This window comes from Lithobates pipiens, unplaced genomic scaffold (assembly GCF_037356315.1).
Source record: "Lithobates pipiens isolate NorthernLeopardFrog02 unplaced genomic scaffold, aLitPip1_a1.2 Scaffold_44, whole genome shotgun sequence".
In the NCBI taxonomy this organism is placed as follows: Eukaryota; Metazoa; Chordata; class Amphibia; order Anura; family Ranidae; genus Lithobates; species Lithobates pipiens.
The window spans coordinates 1,889,982-1,902,025 of record NW_027507870.1 but is presented as its reverse complement, the minus strand read 5'-3'; the positions used below and the strand labels follow the sequence as shown (position 1 = coordinate 1,902,025).

The window sequence follows — 12,044 nt, the reverse complement described above, 5'->3', positions numbered from 1 at the left end:
AAAGTACTCAGCATCTCCATTGCTTCCACCATTCCACCAGGTGTGACTGTATGGCCATCTAGAGACCTGTCCAATGAGTTCTGGTACCTTTCTGCAGGCACGTTAACATTTGTTATTTCACACATTAAGTTGCATTGTGTTAAGGAAGCCCATTTATTTCTGAACACACTGCCAAAACACCACAATGCACAATTCACCATGTTTTGAATCTTTAATGCCTCTACCTAGAAGGGCCTTGGGCTGGCAAGGGGTATTCTCTTATAGGAATACCTTTCCCAGGTTATATCATTCTTACACTTTAATGGAAGAAGTGCAGGTCCAGCTTTAAGATGATATTTCGACTCTTTAATATGAACTTGAGCGGCTAAGCAGTGCATACCTATTCATTGGCAATCCACCCGAGTCCCTACCATCAAAGAATGGTTTCTCAGAATTCAAAAAGTTGTGGAAATGGAGAAGCTTATTAACATTTCCCGAGACACCCCAGCCAAATACAATAAAAAGTGGGCCTGCTGGACTCACTTCCAGACCTCACAGGACTATTTGTCACATATGGCAACTCACACCTAGAGGAGCGCTCGGTCCCTAAGTATTGCCACACCCCTCCTTTACTCTATGATGGGGGTAAGCCAGAGACCCCTTCCCCTTTATGATCTCCCCCTTGCAAGACCATACCCTATTCACCCCCCCTTCCCACCCCTCTACATCCCCCTACTCCCTCCACAACCCCCCTGTCTTCTTTCTCTATATTCGGATTTATTTCTTTCAATCATACTCCACATTGATCTACATCTCAAGACCTCGCACCCTATGATACTCACCTTTGCGACATTAGTACACCATACACCATGCGCCATACAATTGTAACCTGCGCACTCTACGAACGGTTTAAGATCCTAATGAGATCAACACTCCCCATGTACTTAAGTGACCCTCTCTAAATTCCAGATTGGCTCCTTCTCCCTACATCCCACGCCACTGTGAACCTACCTAGACCACGTTCCCTCTGGCCATGCGAGAGCATGCCCTGGTAACTCATCTATGACCACATACAAAGGGGTTAAACAACAGATGCCACTTAGGGACTTGGTGGGTTCCTTATTCAAATACTCATGGGTCAGATGATCCTCCTGTTGATCTCCTAACTTATACATGGACACAGAATCCTGTTGAACAATTTGGCTCATTATTATTGCCGGTTTTGCTTACTAATTGTTACCTAGGGTAGTAATGATAAATCCTACTGTTGGCTTGGAATTTAAGGTTGAGTTATGTAACCTGTCATATGTGCATGTCATATGTTCTTTGTAACTGTTCTGATTTATATTAATAAAGTATTTGTAAAAAAAAAAAAAATATGAACTTGAGGTAGGACAAGTGAAGATAGAATATCTATTAGGATCAAAAGGGGCTTTGACGGCTAGCAGTCACTGAGTGGCCCTCAGCATCCCAAAGCCTCTTCATCCACCAGAGCAATGCAGCCACAAAACAGAAGGTTCATGTGTGTCTCTGTTTCAATTTTGATTCTGTGATAACAAGGTCTAGGCCCACATGGTCTTCAAACACTCAGCCTACATAGCAGGACAGTACCCTTGAAGCACTTGCTACAACCCTGGGGCTCAGGCACTCGGCCTACTCTCCAGAACCATTTCTTGCTTAGGAGTGGACAAAGGGAAAGATGGAGTCTTCCTCTTCCCAAAGGGAGTACTGAAGGATAGACCTTTCCAGAACTTAGCTGGATTGTCAGAGACTCATCCAACCCATTAATGACAAACTCACTATGGGTTGACCAACCTAAAAGACAGACAGAACTGACTAAACCCCTCCTCACAGGACTCTGGAGCTTCCTCAACAGAGTGACTTGCTGGTAACGTGAGACTGATGGCATCGGAGAAGGTGTGTGCTTGTGCCAATGTGCAGAACAAAGATCATTGTCAGTTAGGTGTGCATGCACATTTGTGCGAGGATGCTAATTTATGTAAGAAAGCTAATTTACATGGGAATGCTAATTCATAAGGTAATTCCACATGGGTATATGCACATATACATGTCTAATTCTGATCTTGGTCTATTTAGGGAACAGAGCTGAGTTAGGAAGTTGTGAAAGGTCTTCAGCTGTTACCCCATGACCTGACTCCTGAACCTTTTCCTGAATCTGGTTGCTGACCCGGCCTGTCTTTGGACTTATCTCTACTTTGCCACCAGCTATTGCTATTTCTTGACCATGGCTTGTCTTTGTTGATTCCTAGTTTGACCATGACTAGTTCCTGACCATGGCTTGTCTCTACTGATTCCCGGGTCCACCTTGCCTGGATCCTGACCATAGCTTGTCTCTGCTGATCTTCTGGTGTGACCTTTGCTTGCCTCCTGATCATGACTCCACCAGCTACCCTGCCTGTTGTCTGCCTCATTGGTTACCAGCCACCGCCAGTCCAGACTTTGCTTTCAGCTTGTTCTGAGTTCCAGTGTCCTGGCCAGATGACTTCCAGTCTACCTGATCCCAAGGAATCCTTTTTCATTCTGCATAAGCCCTCAGAGCCAAGTCTACCTCCAGAAGGAAGCTTCTGTGGACTGAACTTATGGCACCTTTGCCATACTTTGCCCTCTTTTGCCTGTGCTGCACTCCAGTGATGTCTGGATCAGAGGTGTAAAAGAAGCCCTCTTATTGTCTCTCCTCCAACAAGAGGTACATGATCGTTTCTGAGCACCAAATTATCCACATTATCCTTGTTACTTTATATAAATCACGTCACTGCTGATTGACTGGGGAATAGATGTAATAACTCATCCCGGTCACATTTTATTTTAGTGCCTCACACAAGAAGAGGTTATGTACTTGTGTTGTATCGAATACCTCCAATGGATGGGGAGCAGCAAAGCAACAGTTTCAATACATGGGTCATCAGAAATATAAGTATAGATCAACTTTTACAGGTTGGGCTTATTTGACCCTTTTGACTCTGTAGTTACAGGAACACATTAAGCAATGGTAAGTAGTAGACATGTGCATTCGTTTTCGTCCGAATGCATTTTTGTCCGAATTTCAGCTATTTTTGTTTTCGTTTTGACAAACGATAACGAAAGCACAGAATCCGAAAAACGAAAGATCCGACATAAATAAATGCTTTATTTTCATTTTCCTTGTTGCAACAGTTCGATATAGAAAAGGAGATTCGATGTGACTCTGACAATAACAATCTGTGTCTATAGAACCTGTGGTCGAATGTGCCTAACCTTACCTCTATTAGTCCAAGATTATATAGAGAAAATATTCGACAGAGAAAAAAGATTTGACAGAGAGAAAAGATTCTGCAAGTTACTGTCCTAAAAAGTGTTTGGGGACCCGGGTCCTGCCCCAAGGGACATGTATCAATGCAAAAAAAAGTTTTAAAAACTAAAGTTTTTTCGGGAGCAGTGATTTTAATAACGATTAAAGTGAAACAATAAAAGTGTAATATTCCTTTAAATTTCGTAGGGGAGGGGGGGGTGTCTATAGTATGCCTGTGAAGGGGCGCATGTTTCTGGTGCTTAGAACTGTCCCTGCACAAAGTGTCATTTATGCAGCAAAAAAAGTCCTTTAAAATCACTTGCAGCTATTATGAATTGTCGGCTCCGTAATAAAGAGAACACTCATTGAAAGTCATTGATAAAAAAATAAAAAAATAAATAAATAAATAAAAAAGCATGGGGGTCCCCCAAATTCAATTACCAGGCCCTTCAGGTCTGGTATGGATATTAAGGGGAACCCTGCCTCAAATTAAAAAAAAAATTTGATGTGGGGTTCCCCCTAAATATCCATACCAGACCCTTTATCCGAGCACGCAACCTGGCAGGCCGCAGGAAAAGAGGGGGGGACGAGAGAGCGGCCCCCCTCCTTCCTGAACCGTACCAGGCCACATGCCCTCAACATTGGGAGGATGCTTTGGGGGTCTGTGACCCCTCAAAGCACCTTGTCCCCATGTTGATGAGGATAAGGGCCTCATCCCCACAACCCTGGCCGGTGGTTGTGGGGGTCTGCGGGCAGGGGGCTTATCAGAATCTGGAAGCCCCCTTTAACAAGGGGACCCCCAGATCCCGGCCCCCCCCCCCGTTTGAAATGGTAAGGGGGTACAAAAGTACCCCTACCATTTCACAAAGAAAGTGTAAAAAATAGTTAAATAAAACAAACACACTTTTGAAAAATTCCTTTATTAAAAATAAAAAAAAATAAAAAAAAAAGATTCCAGCTGTGGTAATCCACTCTTGCTATCCAGCGACAGACGATCATCTCTCCGGGATCTGAATCAGCGCAGTGAATCCATCCAACTTCTGTCTCCATGGAGGAGACACTGCAGGGATTCTGGCGGCCTGACGTTTGTTATATGCAGAGGGCGGGGCCACCCGTCACCTGACCCCGCCCCCCTCTGACGCAAGGGGAAACCCGGGGTTCCCCGTGACGTATGGGTGACCCCGCCCCCCTCTGACGCAAGGGGAAACCCGGGGTTCCCCGTGACGTATGGGTGACCCCGCACCCCTCTGCTGTAACACAGGCAGGTTTCCGTTACATCAGAGGGGGCGCGGGGTCACCCACACGTCACGGGGAAGCCCGGGTTTCCCCTTGCGTCAGAGGGGGGCGGGGTCAGGTGACGGGTGGCCCCGCCCTCCGCATATAACAAACGTCAGGCCGCCGGAATCCCCGCAGTGTCTTCTCCGTGGAGACAGAAGATGGATGGATTTGCTGCGCTGATTCAGATGAGCCATCGCTGGACCCCAGAGAGATGATCGTCCGTCGCCTGATAGCAAGAGTGGATTACCACCGCTGGAATCTTTATATTATTTTTTTTTATTTTTAATAAAGGAATTTTTCAAAAGTGTGTTTGTCTTATTTAACTATTTTTTCCATTTTCTTTGTGAAATACTTTTGTACCCCCTTACCATTTCAAACAGGGGGGGGCCAGGATCTGGGGGTCCCCTTGTTAAAGGGGGCTTCCAGATTCTGATAAGCCCCCCGCCCGCAGACCCCCACAACCACCGGCCAGGGTTGTGGGGATGAGGCCCTTGTCCTCATCAACATGGGGACAAGGTGCTTTGAGGGGTCACAGACCCCCAAAGCATCCTCCCAATGTTGAGGGCATGTGGCCTGGTACGGCTCAGGAAGGAGGGGGGCGCTCTCTCGTCCCCCCCTCTTTTCCTGTGGCCTGCCAGGTTGCGTGCTCGGATAAAGGGTCTGGTATGGATTTTTAGGGGGACCCCCACATTTTTTTTTTTATTTGACGTGGGGTTCCCCTTAATATCCATACCAGACCTGAAGGGCCTGGTAATTGAATTTGGGGGACCCCCATGATTTTTTATTTTTTTTTTATTTTTTTTATCAATGACTTTCAATGAGTTTTCTCTGTATTACGGAGCCGACAATTCATAATAGCTGCGAGTGATTTTAAAGGACTTTTTTTCTGCATAAATGACACTTTGTGCAGGGACAGTTCTAAGCACCAGAAACATGCGCCCCTTCACAGGCATACTATAGACACCCCCCCCCCCCCTACGAAATTTAAAGGAATATTACACTTTTATTGTTTCACTTTAATCATTATTAAAATCACTGCTCCCGAAAAACCTTTTTTTTGCATTGATACATGTCCCCTGGGGCAGGACCCGGGTCCCCAAACACTTTTTAGGACAGTAACTTGCAAATTAGCCTTTAAAATTAGCACTTTAGATTTCTCCCATAGACTTTAATAGGGTTCTAAAGTTCACACGAAGTATGCTATATACTCCGCCGAATCTTCTTTATACATTCGACAGACACCATAAGCCTTCAAAGACAGATTCGACCGTAATTCATGTGGATTTTCAGATGAATGCAATTTTTGAATGAAAAACAAAATAAATAAAAACGAATTTCGGGAGTAACTAAATAAATTAATTTTTCGGACGAAAACGAAATTCCGAAACGAAATATTTTACTCTGCACATGTCTAGTAAGTAGTTTTTCACCTGATTGGTCCGTTCAGATTGAGAACCGGGTGGAGCTGCAAAGTGTCAACATGCATTGTCTTTTCCATGTGACGTGGAGGATCTGAAAAGGAAAATTCAGGAATCTATTTAGGAAATAGAGCTGATGTGCTGTGTGTCAGTAAAACCTGTCTGCCCAGGGGTGGATATGGAAATTGAACACTGAATAATTAGGTCAGACTTGGGTCAAACTTCGTAAATGATATAAAATATTTGAAATGATCAATTACCTAATTAAATGTATTAATAGTGCTGCAATCGGGTCTAAATTGAGAGACGTCTATTTACATCCCTGCATTCAGTCAGTGGGAGTGAGGTGACAGAGGTACGCTGGATGGATGGAGTGGGCAAGGGCTCAGCATGTCCCTCCTAAATATCAAACAGTTACAGACAACATGTGCATTGATATGGGACCGTAAACTTAGCTGAAATCAAGTTTATTCACTCAATATACATAGTGTAGTGGCCCATCTATAAGTTGGACTGCTTTAAGGTTGACTTCCCCTGAAAATGGTCCCTGCCTTATCCCAAGGCATTTATGAACACAACGCAGCAAAGTTATCCCATGTGCAGGGCGAGTGACCCCATCCACACCGCCTGGCGTGGCCCAAGAACCTGGTGGGCTTACAGTCACGAGGAACATTCAACACCACCAGCCCACATACTTGGCTCCCAACGTGGGGCTACACCTTCTTTGTACACCTGAAGCCCCCCCACTAAAGAGACCATGGCAATAGTTACAGTAGTTAATTAGAACTTGCCTGCTTCCTGATTGGCCCCTGCAAGAGGTACCCTCACTGGGGTGGAGATACTGACAGTGGGAGTATATAGCAACCGGCTCCAGAAGGACGCTTAGACCCACCATGTGCATTTCCACAAGTCACTATGTCAGACCAACAGCTACCCTGGAAGAAAGTACCGGTCACATCTAACATTGGAGTCCAATACCAACTTGCCGTAGGGCTTGCCCATTGCCACACAGGAACATTATATGCCTGTTTTGCAGGAGGCGCCTGACTCTACTCTCCCCGCAGGCTCGCTGCCATCAATATGGAGCTTTTATGTTCCAGTAGCTGCCTGAGCTTAAAGAAGCCAGAGATATCGACCCTCACAGACTACCTGTTTCGCGGGAGGTTTCTGATGACACCGGAGCCACCATCCTGCAGGAACCCCTAGCTGAAATCCTCTGGCCTACCAGCCCCATCTTACCAGGGATGGACTCCCCCGCTGGATAAGGGGTTAAGCTTCCACCCTGCTCACCTGCAACTGAATCTCCACCTGTCATAGTTAGAGTTAGCCAGTTAGCAAAAGACTCCGTGCCTATTTAAGTCTTTTAAACGCTGTCCTACCTAGTCTGAAGTTATTCTAAAGGGGTGTATGGAAGTAGCTGTCACGCTACACATAGACATCTGAAGTTTTGGGTCAATTAAAGCAGATTGGGTTATGAAGTCTTTTCAAGAGTTAACATGGTACGGAGAAGAAGCAAGTAGTTGCCAAGAGCAAAGGGAGACTAGTAGCCAGTACAAGCAACCTATCCTGAAGCGTGGTACCTGTGCTAGGCGGGGTGTCCTCTGGTAGTGAGGGGGTCACTGCTTTGGGCTCCCTGCCCAGCAGTATTTCTCCCAAAGCCAGCAGATCAGCATCATGGAGGCCCTTGACCTCGTCACTAGGTATGGGAGAGCAAGAAGTACAAAGTGCATGCATGAGGTCTGCACTATGTGCATGACTGTACTCCACAATGTCACTGGAAGTAAGGAGACAGAGATATACTGGATGTACAGAGTGGACAAGGGCTGAGCATGTCCCTTCTAGATGCCAACAGTTATAGTTAAGGGGTTCAATGATACGGGACCAGAAGGTTACCTGGAATCCAGTTTATTCACTCTATGTACACGGTGTATGGCCCATCTCTAAGTTTGAGGACCGCCTTAAAGTTGACTTACCCTGAAAGTGCTCCCGAGGCATCGATGAGCATGACACAGCAAAAGTACCCTATGTTCAAGATGAATGACCCCATCCACACTGCCTTGCATAGACCAAGAACCTACTGAGCTTACAGTCACGATGAACATTCACCACCACCTGCCCACAAACTCACCTCCAATATCATTTTCAATGTTCTGGGTTGTGACCCCCCCGGCTCCGGCTGATGTGAATCCTCGGAGGGTGATGGTGTAGTTGGTCCCATACTGGAGGGGGATTTTATATTCTGTCACATTGGGTGGAAACTGGAGAGATTCATCCACAGCAAAGGACACATTGTAATCCCTCCAGGCTGAGATATTCATCTACAAGGAATTATTTCATGGGTTATATCTCATGTGACCCAGTTTATCACCATGTAACAAACACAATAAATAAGTCAATGTTTTTCTTTAGTAACCCAAAAGGAAATCTGTAATGATTTAAGGCCAATTTTTAAGTTTGTATATTTTTAAAATTGTTTAATGTTGGTAACATGTAATACAGGATGCATCCATGACACAGGATTTCGTTTTATGGTTAATCCTAAGCAGTCTTTCTGAATCAGGGATCTTCCATAGGTTGGTAGAGGCTCCTTTAGCGGTGGTGGATTAAACTCTCACCCAATTGTACCAGAACCAGCAGTATGGGACTAGCGGAACTTCTTCTGTTATTTTTCAAGGGAAGTAACCACTGAAACCATTGATCATGATAGCTGTATTAAAATGGGGGCATTCTACAATATTTACTGACCACCACTGTACCATGAATTCTTTCCAATGACCACCAGTATAATGGAACCATCTCTCAGTAACCACCAATATGGGGTAGCTAGAGTAACAATAAATGTATACAAAACCATTTATAGTAGGGGTTCCCCGAGACCTAAACATTACTTAAAGTGTCATTAAACCCAAATCATTATAAACTGTATCATCATCATCATTATAAACTGTGAATATCTACTATATTACATATATACTCACTTTGCTACTAGAGGATTCATTTTCTGCAAATTGCAAAAAACCTGGTTGATCTTACTGTTCACTGTCCCTTCCTCTTTCACTGTGTCCCCACTGCAGCCTGGGATTATGTAGACCGGCTGTTGTCATCTATTGAGCATGCTCCAGTTGCAGTTCCTTTCTAAGTGGTTTATTTTCTCCTTTTTCTTATCTGTGCAGCCCACATGACTATAGAGTACCGATCTGGGCATAAACACAGTGGTAAATGATACTCCCTTTCCTCTATCCTCCTCCATGCCCTCTCTTTTCTAAACACTATGAGGACAGGAATTAAAATGGTGATTGATGGAGGCTTCACCTCTCTGTTAGCCCTAGCACATACACACCATAGATGCAGGCTGGAGGGGTATGACACAGTCTGTGATTGGCAGAAGTTCCTCCAGATATCTTTACAGTGTGAACAAAGTGAAAGCTATTTTCAGTCAACTTAAACTCCGCCTACACCATGTTATTGCAATAAAAATGACAAACATTTGCTTTGAAACAAAGATTTGTGTCATGTGACTGGTACAGCACCAATCAGCTCTGTTCAGGCACAGTAGTAGAAACCCTTCCCTCTGCTGGGAAGGAAGTGAAAGACCTGGGAAATGTCATGTGACCTCTGAACAGCAATGATTAAATAAGCTGTTTAGATTTTTTTTTATAATAAATTAAATACATTGGCGCTATCTTTATATGTTTTACATAAATAGATGGATAATGGCAGTTAAACATTGCAGGTTTAGTATCACATTAAAAGGCTCCTCCATGATAAAAAAAGATTGATCTAAAGCAGTAAAGGCAAGCCTTGCCACCCCAGATGTTTTGGAACTACATTTCCCATGATGCTCATGCACTCTGCAGTGTAGTTGAGCATCATGGGAAATGTAGTTCCAAAACATCTGGGGTGCCAAGGTTCTCCTTCACTGATCCAATGGGAGAGCAGTGCCCCAGCTATTGTATTTCAGACACTCTATCCCTGACTGAAAGCTCAGAAGGACCCTTCAAGAGATGAGGCTGCAGTGCACTTGAATGTGAAATTTCAGTTTGAGCTACTGAGCTCTGTAAACGGCAGGAGTTTTCAACAGAAGGTATGGACTAACTGGAGACATGGAGACTATTTGCAACATATGTCTCAAGCGTATCTTGCGTGGCCAAAACATCAGCTGCTTGGGCACCACATGCTTGACCAGACATATGTTGACCTGCCATCCAGCTCCTTTGCATGCGCACCTTAAAGACCCAACCAAAGAACAAAGCGGACCTCTCCTTGCTCCTCATCAGCTGGCATCTCCAACCCCACTAGACCTTCTGTCCTCCCTGAAACCTGCACTGAGAGGAATGAAGGTGTAGAATTAGGTGTGTCACAGCCAAGTGCTTCCGTACACTCTGCTAGCAGTACACCGACGTCCGATTATAGCAGGCAAATGTCCCTGCCCCAGCTGCTGGATCGTCAAAAGAAGTTCACTCACTGCCATCCACATGCCCAGCGGTTGAATGCTAGCTTGGCTAAATTGCTAGCACTTCAACTGCTGCTTTTCAGTTGGTAGACTCGGCCCCCTTCCGTGAGTTTGTGCAATGTGCAGTTCCTCAGTGGCAAGTCCCCAAACACCACTTTTTCTCACGGAAGGCGATTCTGGCTCTCTACCGGCATGTGGAAGGCAATGTCCTTGCCTCGCTGGACAGGGCGGTCAGCGGTAAGGTGCATATTACCGCTGACTCATGGTCCAGCAGGCATGGACAGGGACGTTACCTGTCTTTCACAACCCATTGGGTCACTCTTCTGGCAGCTGGGAAGGATGCAGGACAAGGTGCAGTAGTGTTGGAGGTTGTTCCGCCACCACGCCTCCAAAATGCTACTATTGGTTGTGACACACCTCTCTCCTCCACCCCCTCCTCTTCTTCTTCCTCCATGGCCTCTTCCAGTGCCATGTCCTTGGAACCAGCGGTGCTCCGTAGGTGTTGCAGGGGCTACGCAAGTACGCAGGCAAAAAGATACCATGCCGTGCTTGCGTTAGTTTGTTTGGGGGATGGGAGCCACACTGGGGCAGATATTTTGTCAGCTCTGCAGGGGCAGGCCGAGAGGTGGTTGACGCCACGTCAGGGACAACTGACCCATGTGCCCTGTGTAGCTCACGTCCTTAACCTGGTGGTGCAGCGGTTCTTGGGCAGATACCCGGGCTTACAGGATGTCCTGAGGCAGGCCAGGAAAGTCTATGTGCATTTCCGCCGATCATTTAATGCCTGTGCTCGGCTGGCTAAGCTCCAAAGGGAGTTGAACCTGTCCAAGAACCGCCTTATATGTGACATGCCCACCAGGTGGAACTCAACATTGGCCATGCTGCAGCGGCTGCACACGCAGCAGAGGGCCATCAATGAGTACCTGTGTGACTACAGCACCAGGACAGGGTCAGGGGAGCTCGTTTTTTTTTCACCACGCCAGTGGGGCATGATCAGGGATGCATGCTATGTCCTATCACCATTTGAGGAGGCCACGAGGATGGTGAGCAGTGACAGTGCATGCATCAGTGTCACTGTACCTCTTGTCCACCTGTTGGAGCATACAGTGCATGGAATAATGGACAGGGCACTTGAGGCAGAACAGAGGCAGGAAGAGGAGGACTTCCTTGCCTCTCAAGGCCCCCTTTACCCAGACAGTGTTCCTGCTGTGCCACCCATCACACAGGAAGAGGATGAGGAGGAGGAGGATGAGGCTTGTGTCAGCATGGAGGTGGAGCCTGGCACTCAGCATTAGGGATGAGCTTCGTGTTCGAGTCGAACGTAAGTTCGACTCGAAGATTGGTCGTTCGGGCATTCACCGAATTCCGAACGTTTGGCGCAGTGCATTGCTGGCTCATGATTGGCCAAGCATGCACTGTGACCCCGCATGCTTGGCCAATCGCAGCGCCAGCAGCGAGGAGAGCCATGGTTGGCCACAGGCATCCTGCCTGTGGCCAATCATAGCTCAGGCTGTGTAGTGCACGCCCCACACTATATAAGGCCCGCCTTTGAGGCGGCCTTGTGTAGTGTGTTAGTTAGCATCTGAAGCAGTGGGTGTTCTGTGTACCTTCAACACAGTTACACACC

The 12,044-nt window shown here is 46.2% G+C and overlaps 1 protein-coding gene across 1 annotated transcript in view; it reads right to left on the bottom strand.

Moving 5' to 3' along the window:
• Positions 1 to 8,283, bottom strand: part of LOC143956877 (receptor-type tyrosine-protein phosphatase epsilon-like) — an 83,008-nt gene extending 74,725 nt beyond the window's left edge. The window contains exons 1-2 of the mRNA XM_077467042.1: positions 8,093 to 8,283; positions 5,977 to 6,058 (exon numbers count right to left, since the gene is read on the bottom strand). Coding sequence (XP_077323168.1) covers positions 5,977 to 6,058; positions 8,093 to 8,282 — 272 coding nt within the window. The 5' untranslated portion in view covers position 8,283. The remainder of the gene's footprint in view (positions 1 to 5,976; positions 6,059 to 8,092) is intronic.
• Between the last annotated feature and the right edge of the window lie 3,761 nt (positions 8,284 to 12,044).